An 11,953-nucleotide genomic window follows, 5' to 3' on the forward strand; every position below is an offset into this window, starting at 1 on the left:
AGTCCTCAGGGATGTCCCTTCCAGTCCTCAGGGATGTCCCTTCCAGTGGCCTGCACAGGGAAGGGGCACAGCCAGAGGGGATCGCAGGACCGGAGCATCTCGGGATGCTGCAAAATCCTCCCCAGGTGTGGTGGTGGGTCCCAGGACTCCAAGGGCACAACCTGGGTTACTCTCACTCCCCCAGCAGAGATTTTGGGGGGGCAGAATTCCCATATGGTGCATGAAGCTTCCCCTTAACCCACAGAGCTGCTCCCAGAAGCCAAACCCCTCTCCCGGTGAGCAGAGGTGAACTGGACGGGGTTTGCTACTTACTGGTGCCCTCCCCAGCCGAGTGCAAGGCTGGGAGCTGGCTCTCCATGAGGGTGGGCGGCTCCAGCACCAGGGCCTGGAGCCCAGCGGGGTCTGGGCTCGGGGTCCAGGTCTTGTCTTCCTTGCCTTTCTCTCTCTACAGGTGAAGAAACCCGCCCAGGGCGGTGGGGGGGGCAAAAAACGCATCAGCAACAAAAACCACGACCCAATAAATGTCAGCCAGAAGGAAAAAAGACCAAAAATATAGAAAAGAAATAGAAAATTGTGGAGAAAAAGATCTGAAAAACAGGGCCATTCACTGACTCATAGGAAGAAGAGTGGTTGCCCTTGGAGCCTGGGGAGGAAAACTCTCCAGGTAGTGCCAAGGGAGAGCACAGGCACTGTGGCACAGCACGGAGCACCCCGGCTCCCCAGAGAACACCCACTGCCAGAGCAGCACAGGAACCAGAGTTCAGCTTGAGCAGCTGTGGACTGCAAGTCCAAGCCTGGATCTGTGTGTCACACAGCAAAGAGGGGACTTGGGGACACAGGAAATGCTGGGGAAGGGGCAGCAGAGCCGCCCACAGCTGCTCTGTGTGGAGGGTTGGTGGGGCTCAGCTGTGTCCCGTCCCCTCCCCGTGTTCCACCTTGGAGCAACGCTGCCCCAGGATGATCCTGGTGTGGATAGGAATGGGCTGGAGAAGAGAAGCAATCTGAGGCAGCACCTGAACTCGGTTACAACCACAACCTCCTCCAGGTGTGGGTTTAGGCTGAGGTGGTGATGTCACTGCTGGGTCACACCTTTCCATAGAAATCCCTCTACAAAGGGCAAGCCCTTCAAACTATGGCCCAGTGAATGTGCTGGGATGTGACAGAACTGTCACAGTAATCACAAAACCCATGGCAGAGGGCTCAGGGGAGCACAGGGGAGGCTGATGCGCAGCAGAGAGAAGGGTAAGGAAGTCAAGCGGTCCCGCAGTCAGAGGCCAGCTGGAGGTGAGAGCTGGGGGTGCACAGAGAACATGTGGCCAAGAACAAAGTGCTGAAATACAGGAGCTGAAACAGAACCTTCTTCTCCCATTGAGAAAAAAGTGCTCGAAAAACAAGCAAGATAAAAGTGCTTTTTCTCCCCTGGGGAGATTGACCCCTGTCTGTCCCCAGGCTGGAGTCTCAGTTCTGTGCTTACCTGATGTCCTCACTCCTGCTGTGGACTTGGTGGCCTTGAAGCCAGGCTGTGGGTGTTGTTTTACTCAGCTAAGACTCACTGAAGTTGCCATCAAAGCCTCAGTGGGAACAGCTCACCCCAAATTCATTGTTTCCCTGACCTGAGTGACTTTTGTGTTTCAGTTTAAGTCCCCCCCAAGCACCCCCTCCGTACACAGAGCCCTCGGTTAGGAAGGAGAGATCACCTTCTGAAGGGCCAGACTGCTGCAAAGTCACCTGTTCTAAATAAAGCTGAGCTTTAAATGCTCCACTTGCACTGGGATCCAACACCTCTGCAGCTCCCCGAGCTGCCACTGCACTAACCCAGAGTGCACAGGAGCTGCTGATGGTGACACTCCTTCATGAGAAAGGTTTGAGACACAAACACGAACTTCAGAGACGGCAGAAAGAGCAGGAAACCACAGTAGAGGCTGTCACTGACACCCGAACTCATCCGTGTGGCCACGGGCCAGGAAGGGCCCAGCCTGGAATCCTGGCAGCTCTGCCCCAGCTCTGCTCCAGCAAACGTCCCCTGGGTTGGGACAGGCAGCCCAGGAGCCCTGAGCAGGACCCTCTCCAAGCCCAGACTCCCACCCATCTTCACTTGCACAGCCAGACACAGCAGAAGGTGCCTGTTCCCAGCCCAGTGCTCCTTTACCTTTTTATTCCCTCCTCCAGGGACGTGGCTGATGTTATCTAAGGACCCGATTTTCGATTGCACCTTATCTTTGAAGTCCAGTTTCTCAGATTTCACCTCCACCTGGCCACCACCTGGAGTAAAGAGCAGGGGCTGGGTCAGCAGCCAGGTCACTGAGGTCTGAGCTGCTCCAAGGAGACTCAGCCACAGCCCTCTGAGGCTGAGCAGAGAGTGAGGCCCAGGGAAACAGCAGCAAAAGGGACCCCGTGATGATTTGGGAAACCCAGGAGTCAGGGCAAATAGGATGCTCTGCAGAGCTGGCACACCCCCCCAATGTTTTACAGAACTGAGGGCAGGGAGCTGACCTTGATCCCCAAAACCAGCAGCCCCCCCTGTTTATTCCTAAATACGTCTCACTTACATGGATGTGTTGGCACAAAGGTATCCATGGATCACAGAATCACAGAACAGTTTGGGTTGAAAGGACCTTAAAGCCCATCCAGTCCCACCCCCTGCCATGGGCAGGGACACCTTCCACCAGCCCAGGTTGCTCCAAGCCCTGTCCAACCTGACCTTGGACACTTCCAGGGATCCAGGGGCAGCCACAGCTTCTCTGGGCAACCTGTGCCAGGGCCTCCCCACCCTCCCAGGGAGGAATTTCTTCCTAATATCCCATCCACATCTACCCTCTTTCAAATTAAGGCCGTTCCCCCTTGTCCTGTCACTCCAGGCCCTTGTGAAAAGTCCTTCAGACGACACCAGATCCCTCCCCTGCTCCGAGCACTCAGGCAGACAGGAGCAGGTCTGGCAGTGACAGTGCTGGGAAGAGCATCCAGCGCTCCAGGGCTCACTCTGGTGCTCCAGTCACTGCTCCACCTGCCTGCCCTCACTCCCTGCCCTATCCCAACCCTCTCCCCATCTCCAGACACACCACAGCACAACCCACCAGCTCCCAGGATCAGCACAGTGCCAAAGGGTACCTGGTTTGTGATGGATGTTGCCCAGGGAACCACATTTGGATGTCACATGGCTCAGGTCGACTGGCTTGTAAACGATTTGAACCTGCCCGTGGGAGAGAGGAAAAAGGGATGAGCTCATTGCCAGGATGGACTGGCTGGGGAGGGGGAGCACAACACACAGCGGCACCTGAGCTGGATTGGAGGGAAAGGACAGCTCAAACCCCAGGAAGATTAATGATACAAAAGAAACCATCATCAGAAATGGGAGATCATTAATGCCCGTGTGCAGTAGCCTCTTAACATGTCAGCATGCACGAGATCACCTCTCCACAGAGGGGGGAGTAGAGGCAATTTTAAAGTGCTCAAGTGAGAGAGAAAGTGGAGTGGTAATTAATTAAGATTTGCATACACATCATCCAAAAGGAGGAGATATACCAGAGAGAAAACGTAAAAAATAAATACCTTTTCTGGTGTAAAACATAAAGCTTATGTCCACAAAAACTGAAAGAACAGAAATGATCAATGTGCACAGAACTTTTAAAAGAGTGACCAAAATATGCATTTCTGAAAAATGCTGTAACGGAAATAAGGGTTAAAAAAACGGGGGGGGGGAAATAAAAAAGCAAAGAAAAGCCTAAATTATCTGGAGATCACATCGTAAGAGATTAAAATGTTACAAAATATCGAAGCACAACAGCATTTTGTGACATTTATGCCCTGTTTTTGATTTGCTTGTCCCGTTATTGCCTCAGAACAAGCTGCAGCAATTCCACGGATCCCACCCCGCTCACGGACCGCGCGGGGCCGGCGGCCTCTGCCCACGGACAGCGGGTGACACGGGACACACACACAGGAGGGACAGCAACGAGGGGCTGGTTTAGTGCTACGTTAGCAGTTAAACACCACACCGGGAACAGCGGCGGCTGCAGAGGGCTGGGAGGAGCCCCCGGGACGGCAACCACGGCACACACACGGCAGCTACGGCAGGAGCAGGAGACAAGGGGGGAGGAAACATCCCCAGAACCCCACAGGTTACCTCACACCCTGGGTTTGGACCCACACCTGGGTGTGGGTCAGTTGTTGCTGGAGTCAGTGGGGCTGTGCAGGAGAAACTGGACCATCAACACCTCGGGGGTGGTTCCCACGCACTGGGGAGGGTTTGGCTCTCGGGGATAGCCTGGATTTCACGGGGAGCATGTGCTGCTCTCCGGGTTTTCTCCAGCATCACATTTGTGCTGCTCTCACAGATCTCAGGAAGGATGTGCCAGCACCAAAGGGAGCTTCAGAGAGGAGCTGACTCCTCCCTCCCAGCAGCCTCTGGACCAGCACAGAGGATTCACCACAGCCACTGCTCTCCCTCGCACCCGAGAACCCCGTGCTGACTCAAACCCCAGGAGAAGGTGCACCCTCCAGTCCTCATGTTGGCCCCATCACCCTCAGAGCTGGGTGCTGGATTGTCACACCCCTGAGAAACACTCCCCCTCCATCACAGAGCCAGGAAAAGGATGGGAACAGATCTGGTCCCACCAGCACAGAGCCCTGTGCTGACCTGCCTTGTCTCCGATGCTCACGCAGACCAAAAGGCACATTTGACAGGAGACAGAGAGTGGGGGAATGAACCCCCAGGGCCTTGGAGCACATTGTGGACACAGACACGGAGACAGAGTTGGGGGAAGGTCACACGTTTAATGCACTGGACAAGACAGGAGCCAGATATGGTTGGAAGGCAGGAAAGGGACCCAAAAAGGGCAGCTGGGGCCTGTCTAATCCCAGCTGTGACCCCAAAGGGCCTACGAGCAATTCAGGCACCACTGAGACCTGGGACTGAAAGGCCTCCCATTTCCAGGGCAAACAACCAGCAATTGGAACATTCTGCTCTCATTCCAGTCCCTTTTTTTTTGACAGACAGGACTCCATTATCCCTTCCCATCCTGCTGGGAGCAGAGAAGGATCCTCCGCATTTTAGCAAGAAAGGAAAAAGGGAACAGAGTAGTTTGCCTGGGAAACCAGTGCCAGAGACCTGGGGATCCCACCTCTCAGCATCAGAAGTGCTTTTTGCCTAATGCATCACCTGCTCAGAGCATCCATGGGCTTAAAAATCAAGGTACCCAGCTCAGGTAGTGACAGTTCCCCCTGGAAGCAGGGATGGCTGGGCAGGTGGTCCCTGGGGTTTAAGATACAATGGCCATCAAAGCCTGGGGGTTTCTTGTTGCCCCTCTCCCAGAGGAGCCCCAAGGCCCATCCCTGCCCCCAGGACAGCCCGTGCAGCCACGTCAGCTCAGGGCTTTGCTTCGAGAGCTCCCAGAGCTGCTGCAGCCAGGCACAGATCACAGGCTTTTCAGTGCTGGCAGGGCTGGGGAGGGATCACAACCCCCAGCCAAAAATCCAGATAATTCTTAACCCAGTTCAGCTGCAACTGCTCGTCCACAGTGTGAGCTCTCCTGGAGGAAGGGACGAGCTCAGCACACAGTGCTGGAGCTCAGCAGCAGCCACAGCACAGGGGATCTGTGGCCAACACCAGCTCCCATCACACACCAGGCAGTCCAGCCAGTGCAGGACTCCAGGGTGAAGAAGAAGAACAACCATGGAATCACTTCACAGAGGTCTGGGCTCGCAGAGCAGCTCCTGTGGCCCATGAAGTAACTGCAGAATGACACCAAATCTGAGCCAGAGGCTGCAAACCCAGCTGTGTCCCTGCGAGTGTGTGCCAAGCCCTCTGCAATGCACAGTTTCTCAGGGAGGGCATCCACAGAGATCAAGGAAAGCCCATGAAAAATCCATCTGAGATGCTCCCTCAGACAGCCACAGACCAGGCCCCCACAGACCACGGGTCGCACTCTTTGGGGTCTTCCTTGGCCCATCGTCTTTCTTGGTCCCAAACTGTCTCCAGTGAAATGCTGTAAATCCACCAACCTCTGTGGAGTCTCTCCAGGTTTCTGGCACAGTAACTGAAAGCTGAGTCCAGTATTTATCTGGGAACAGCTGGAAATGCCAGCGTTCAAATCAATTAACTCAACAGTACTTTAGGCTCAGCCTCCGTGGGCGCTGCTGGACACATTTGTTAGCAAGGAGAAGCTTAATATTTGCATGGATCATACTTGCCTGATGGGAACGGGCAGGAACCTGCACGTTCATCTCTTGGGCAGGATCATGTCCAATTTAGCAGCACATTAAGCAACGAGGACTGGGTCTGCTCATAAATTTACTCGTCTCCTACATCACTGTCTGCCAGAGCCCCCATCCCACAGACAACGAGGCTTTCAGCCTTCCAGGTAGTGCCAAACCCTGGAGTTACTGGGATGTTTTGTTACAGACATGGTTTGGACACGGGGCAGTTAGTTCTGTCCATGGCAGGCATGTCCAGGACTTGTTAGGGTTCATCTCACCATGTCTTTCGGGTTAATGGGGTTAAATGACAGCACGTCCCCAATGGCTATGTGACAGCAAGGTGGCTGCAGATAGCATTGGTGATTAGTGTAACAACATGCCACTAAAATCAGGATTATCACAGTGCATTCAAAGTGTGAAGGTACTCACACTGCCTCCGCCCGGGATGTGTTTGATATTATCCTTTGAGCCACACCTTGATTGAACGTTGCTAAAGTCCAACTTCTTATTAACAATCTGCACCTTTGGTAGCCAGAAAAGAGTCATTGCACGTCACCAATAGCTATCTGATGGCAGGATCGCTGCAGATAGCATTGGCAGTTTAGTGTACACAACATGCCACTTATAATAAGAACTATTATAGAGCATTGAAAGTGTGAAGGTACTCACACTGCCTCCGCCCGGGATGTGTTTGATATTATCCTTTGAGCCACACTTGGATTGAACGCTGCTAAAGTCCAGCTTCTTATTAATAATCTGCACCTTTAGTAGCCAGAAAAGAGCGTGAGAAACAACGTGACCATCTGCAGCTTGACCATGTGTTATATCCCTAAAACCAGGAACCTGCCTTTCAGTGCTGAGAGCAAAAAGGAGAATCTCTGCCTTGCTGCATGGATTGGTGTACTCGTGGGCTGGAAACTGAAGATGGAGGTGGGCAGGTTATAGTTAGAGACTGGACACATCTGGATAGTGATGCAGCCCTGGTTCCCAGGCCACAAACACCAGCCAGAAATGAGCTCAGCCCCTTTTCTTTCACTGAACAGAATGGGGAACTTGCTGGGCAGCAAACCCGCTGGAAGGCACTGAGACTCCACAGTGCTCTGAGACTCAGCTTCTGCAGAGCCTGTGGAAGGAGGAGGGATGGAGCTGAGAGAAAACTGCCTGCCCAGCCCCAGCTCCCGTGCCTGGCATCCTGATCCCCCTCTGGGACAGGTACACCCAGCCTTGGGCAAACAAGTGCTGCTGGCCAGGCTGGAGAGCAGGAGCTGCGTGTCCAGCACTGGGAAAAGACGCCTGAGCTCTGCTCTGCACAGGGCTCACACTCCCTCTACAGCTACCAAGAGAAAGCAGACACTGCCAGGGATGCAGTGCCATGCCAGGGATGTGGCCCCATCCCAAGGATGCAGTGCCACGCCAGGGATGTGGCCCCATCCCAAGGATGCAGTCCCATGCCAGGGATGTGGCCCCATCCCAAGGATGCAGTCCCATGCCAGGGATGCAGTCCTGTCCCAGGGATGCCGTTCCAGGCCAGAGATGTGGTCTCAAGCCAGGATTGCAGTCCCACATCAGGGATGCAGTGCCAGGCATGCAGCCCCATCCAGGGATGGGGCCCCACACCAGGGATGCAATCCTAGGCCAGGGTTGTAATCCCATCCCAGGGTTGCAGCCCCATGTCAGGGAGGCAGCCCCACACCTGCAGTTTCCTTAAGCCCTGTGGGATGACAGGGGCAGCCCAGCCCACTCCCCAAAGGCAGCAGCTCTGTGGCATATTCCCAACACCATCTCCCATGGGAGAGAGGCTGGAAACAGCTCGGTGCCACATGGAAACCACGTGTCACACCATCTACACCCTCCAGCCCCAAAGCCTTCCCTCCACACACGGATTTTTGTGCTAATGAAGCTGGTTCTATTTCAGGCTTGTTCTCCCCACTTGGCTGTGTAAGGGCAGCTATGCTGGAGCGACCTCCTGCGTCAGCTATTCCAGGCAAAATGAGGATAAAGATTGTCCCTCTCCTTCCCCCACACTCTCTGGAGTGGCTTTACAACCTACACAGGTGTAAATGCAGGTAACAACCCGCAGGCCTGAGCCTGTCTGAAGCACAACCCCATGAGAGGGACCATCCTGCAGTGTCACATCCCTCAGCCCCAGATGACCCCGTCCCCGAAGCTGGCTGAGCAGGCACCTCATCTCCATCCCAGCATTCCATCCCAGGCCTGCTGCTGCCAGGAGAGCTCCCTGCTATTCCCTGCTTCTCCAGCATGAGAAGCACCAAGGCTGGTATGTGCCTGAAGCATGATTTTCAAGATTCACATCAATTAATCCCACAAACCACGATCCAGTTCTGCTAGACCAGGCTTTGCCAGAGCAGCACTCGGTGATCCAGTGACAACAAAAGTGCTCAGACCATGCAGAAACACTGGAGGAGACATGGCTTGGCTGGCTCCTGGTGAGTTTTTCCCCTTGCTCCTTTGCTTCCCTAGGTTGGGGGTCTGGAACCTGCACAGAGAGCAGGCTCCAAACCCATTTCTGATTTCAGCCTCAAATCAAACTGGTGAGATCAGCCCCTTCTGCTCCAGCTGCAACCATTCTGCTGAGAGCAGCCTCGTGTCCTACAGAACCCCCAACAGAGCACCCAGTTGTTCTGCCCTGCAAAGAGCAAGGAATTGTCCCAAATTCAGCTGCTCCCACTCTTCAGTAACAACAACAAACACGTCTGACAGAGAAGCAGAGAGAGAAAAAAAACCCAACTTGTAAAAACTGGATTAAAAAGAACGAGTGAATAATTTAACCAATTTCCAGTAAACAGAAGGGTTCCTTCTAAAGTCCCAGGAGAATGGGGTTTGTGGGGGTGGGAGGAAAATCCCATTACTTGTGTTAAGCGGGCAGGAGGGCTGAGGCCCCAAAAAGGACACGTGCTGCTCTGCCCATGACCAACAGCCCTGCCCAGGCTCCAGAGCCCCACTGGATTGTAGCACAAAGCCAGTAATCTCCAGCCACGGCAGAAAATGCCCAGGAGGCCATGGAGAAGCAGGCTGCCACTTCCAGGGGTGCAGAGGAGCCATCCCAAAGCCTCCTCCCTGTGCCAGAGGCAAACGTTCAGAGCCATGGAGGTCACACAAAATGCCATGCACAGCACTCAGGGAATGGTTGTTGTGGCTCTGCAAGGCCTGCGAGCCAGGCAGTGTCACCCCTGGGCAGGCAGTGTCCCCTCAAAACAGGCAGTGTCACCCCTGGGACAGGCAGTGTCACCCCCAGGGCAGGTAGTGTCACAGCTGGGCAGGCAGTGTCCCCTCAAAACAGGCAGTGTCACCCCCAGGGCAGGCAGTGTCACAGCTGGGCAGGCAGTGTCACCCTCAGGGCAGGAAGTGTCCCCTCAAAACAGGCAGTGTCACCCCTGGGACAGGCAGTGTCCCCTCAAAACAGGCAGTGTCACCCCTAGGACAGGCAGTGTCCCCTCAGGACAGGCAGTGTCACCCTCAGGGCAGGAAGTGTCCCCTCAAAACAGGCAGTGTCACCCCCAGGGCAGGCAGTGTCTCTTGCCAGGCTTGCAGAATTTAACCCAAGACCCTCATTCCCAAGCACATGGAACACAGAGGTCACTTTGCTGCTCGTGAAACAGCTTCTCTGGGAGTGAAAAGTGGTTGAAAGGATAAAAGTGCCACCAGTTCTGGCCATGCCACACTGCCCATGTAGCCACACAACGCCTGATGGCAGAACACAACCCAAACCCTTGACAACAGAGCTGGATCCAAAATCCCAGTGTCTGTTAAAACTTGGGGTCCAAGCCTGGGCCCCTCAGGAGGAGGAGACAGACCATCCTCCTGCTCACTAACAGAGGGGCTGCTCCGGTCACAGTGTAGGATCCATAAACACAGCCCTGATCCCACCACTCCTGAGGGCTGCAGGCCACAACCCACTGTCCCTAACTGGACAATCTGTCCCTAACTAGGGACAATCTGTCCCTAACTGGACACCACGAGGGAATGCCACTTCCCTGGAAGCCACTCCACGAGACCCACACCACGAGCCCTCCGTGGGACAGCTGAGCTTTACTAAGCCAGGCAAGGAATTCCAGGCCAAGCCCCCAACCCAGTCAACCCAAACCTCAGCACCAGGCCGGAGCCCAGCTGAAGTCTGGCTGCCCACTGCCCACAGCTGCTGCTGCTCCAGGGAGGCTCTCCCACCCCGGAGGGAGCATCCAGCACCCGCTGCCCCCACAGCCAGGCCCCTGGGGAAGCAGAGTCCACGTTTACCTTGCCACCTCCGGGCTGGTGCTTCAGGTTTTCAGTGGAGCCGATTTTGGACTTGACGTTTTTCAGGTCGGGCATGGGCGCGGCCGAGGGCTGGATGCGGGTCTTGGCAGACGCCGGAGATTTCGGTGGGGTGCGAACCACTGCCACCTTCTTGGGCTCCCTGGCTGGTGGGGTGGGCAGAGAGGGGGTGCGGGAACGGCTGCCTGGAGTCCCGGGGGAGCCGGGACTGCTGTAACCGCTTCTGTCTCCAGACTTTGGCTGCTCACCTGGAGGTTGCAGACAGGGAGTGAGCACGGGTGGGCAACCCAGGCACACACCACCCCTTCCCTGCTCACTCCCTGCCTTTTTGGGGTCGATATCCCCGGTCCCAGAGCCCACCCTGCTACTCCCAGTGCACGGCTGCGCTTTCTTCTACTCCATTTTGAAGGAAAAACCGTGATTTAAAGGCAATTTCCTAATATCTCAGAAGGAAGACGGTCTCCACTGCCTGGGTCACGGGTAAAACTCCCCACCCGAGCGTGGCACTGGCATGCATGACGAATTACAGACAAAAGACACTCAAAAACACATTTCTATTAGAAATTTAGAAGCATTTTTACATATTTTTTTCTCTGTAATTAAATAAGGCTGGTTGCTGAGCAGCTTAGAACTGTCCCCAGTTTGAAAAGCAAACGGAAGAAGAAAAGAAAACCCTTAAACGTCACCTTTCTCAGTCTTTGCTGCTGCAGGAGGTGGTTTTTTCTGCTCCTTTCTGCCTGTTTAGTGAATGAGAAAGATGCTTAAACATAGTAAAGCCGGAAAATTAATTGATTTAAGGTTTTATGGAGCTCCAGTTAAGTATGAAATATATATATGTATATTCAGTGAAATGCACCATTTTAATGGAAATTCACAATGCCTGATGCTTTCTGGGGTTTTCTTCTCTGAGAATAATAATGGGCTAATCTCCATTCCTGCAATCGAAGAATTGATCCTCTTGCCCCTGGTCTTTGTGAAATATTGTCAGAGAGAAAAGGAGTAGATGGATTAACAAGGAGCTGCCTAAACCTTCCAAACTGGAGGGTATCCCAAAGGGATAAAGCAACTGCCCTCTCCTACACATGTGTGAACAGAGCAGCACCTGGAAAGGCTCACTCCAGAGGGCTCATCCCAGCTCCAGGAGAGGGCTGAGCAGCTCCCACCCCCCTGGCAGAGCTCAGCCTGTGCCGTGCCCCTGCCTGGGGCTGGGAGTTTGGCCATTAACCCCCCAGAGCTGCACAGGGGGGAACTTGGGAGCACCACTGAGGGCATCCCCACCGCGGTGGCGGGAGCAGGACACGGCTCCCACCGTCACCTACCGGAGCTGGGAGGGGTCTTGGGGGCCGTGGGGGTCTTTGCCGGGATGCGCGTGGCGTTGGTGGAGTTCCTCTGCGCCTGCCCCGAGCGCGGCGTGCCCGTCTTCGTGCCACCCCTCATCTCCGGGCCCTGGGGACACAAGGCGGGTCTGTCAGGGATGGGCTGTCAC

General features: G+C 54.7%; 1 protein-coding gene across 14 annotated transcripts in view; it reads right to left on the reverse strand.

Moving 5' to 3' along the window:
• Positions 1–11,953, reverse strand: part of MAPT (microtubule associated protein tau) — a 53,447-nt gene that overhangs the window by 3,245 nt on the left and 38,249 nt on the right. For 5 of the 14 annotated variants that reach the window (XM_027664752.1, XM_027664751.1, XM_027664753.1 and 2 more), the window contains 7 exons: positions 11,787–11,913; positions 11,154–11,204; positions 10,450–10,715; positions 6,865–6,957; positions 6,625–6,717; positions 3,109–3,190; positions 2,150–2,262 (listed from right to left, as the gene is read on the reverse strand). In XM_027664752.1, the coding sequence (XP_027520553.1) occupies positions 2,150–2,262; positions 3,109–3,190; positions 6,625–6,717; positions 6,865–6,957; positions 10,450–10,715; positions 11,154–11,204; positions 11,787–11,913 (825 nt within the window). Of the gene's footprint in view, positions 1–312; positions 446–2,149; positions 2,263–3,108; positions 3,191–6,624; positions 6,718–6,864; positions 6,958–10,449; positions 10,716–11,153; positions 11,205–11,786; positions 11,914–11,953 lie in introns of all 14 variants that reach the window. The other 9 variants (XM_027664760.1, XM_027664756.1, XM_027664748.1 and 6 more) reach the window with 6 other exon arrangements.

This window comes from Corapipo altera, unplaced genomic scaffold, assembly GCF_003945725.1.
Source record: "Corapipo altera isolate COAL_440 unplaced genomic scaffold, ASM394572v1 142, whole genome shotgun sequence".
Lineage (NCBI taxonomy): Eukaryota > Metazoa > Chordata > Aves > Passeriformes > Pipridae > Corapipo > Corapipo altera.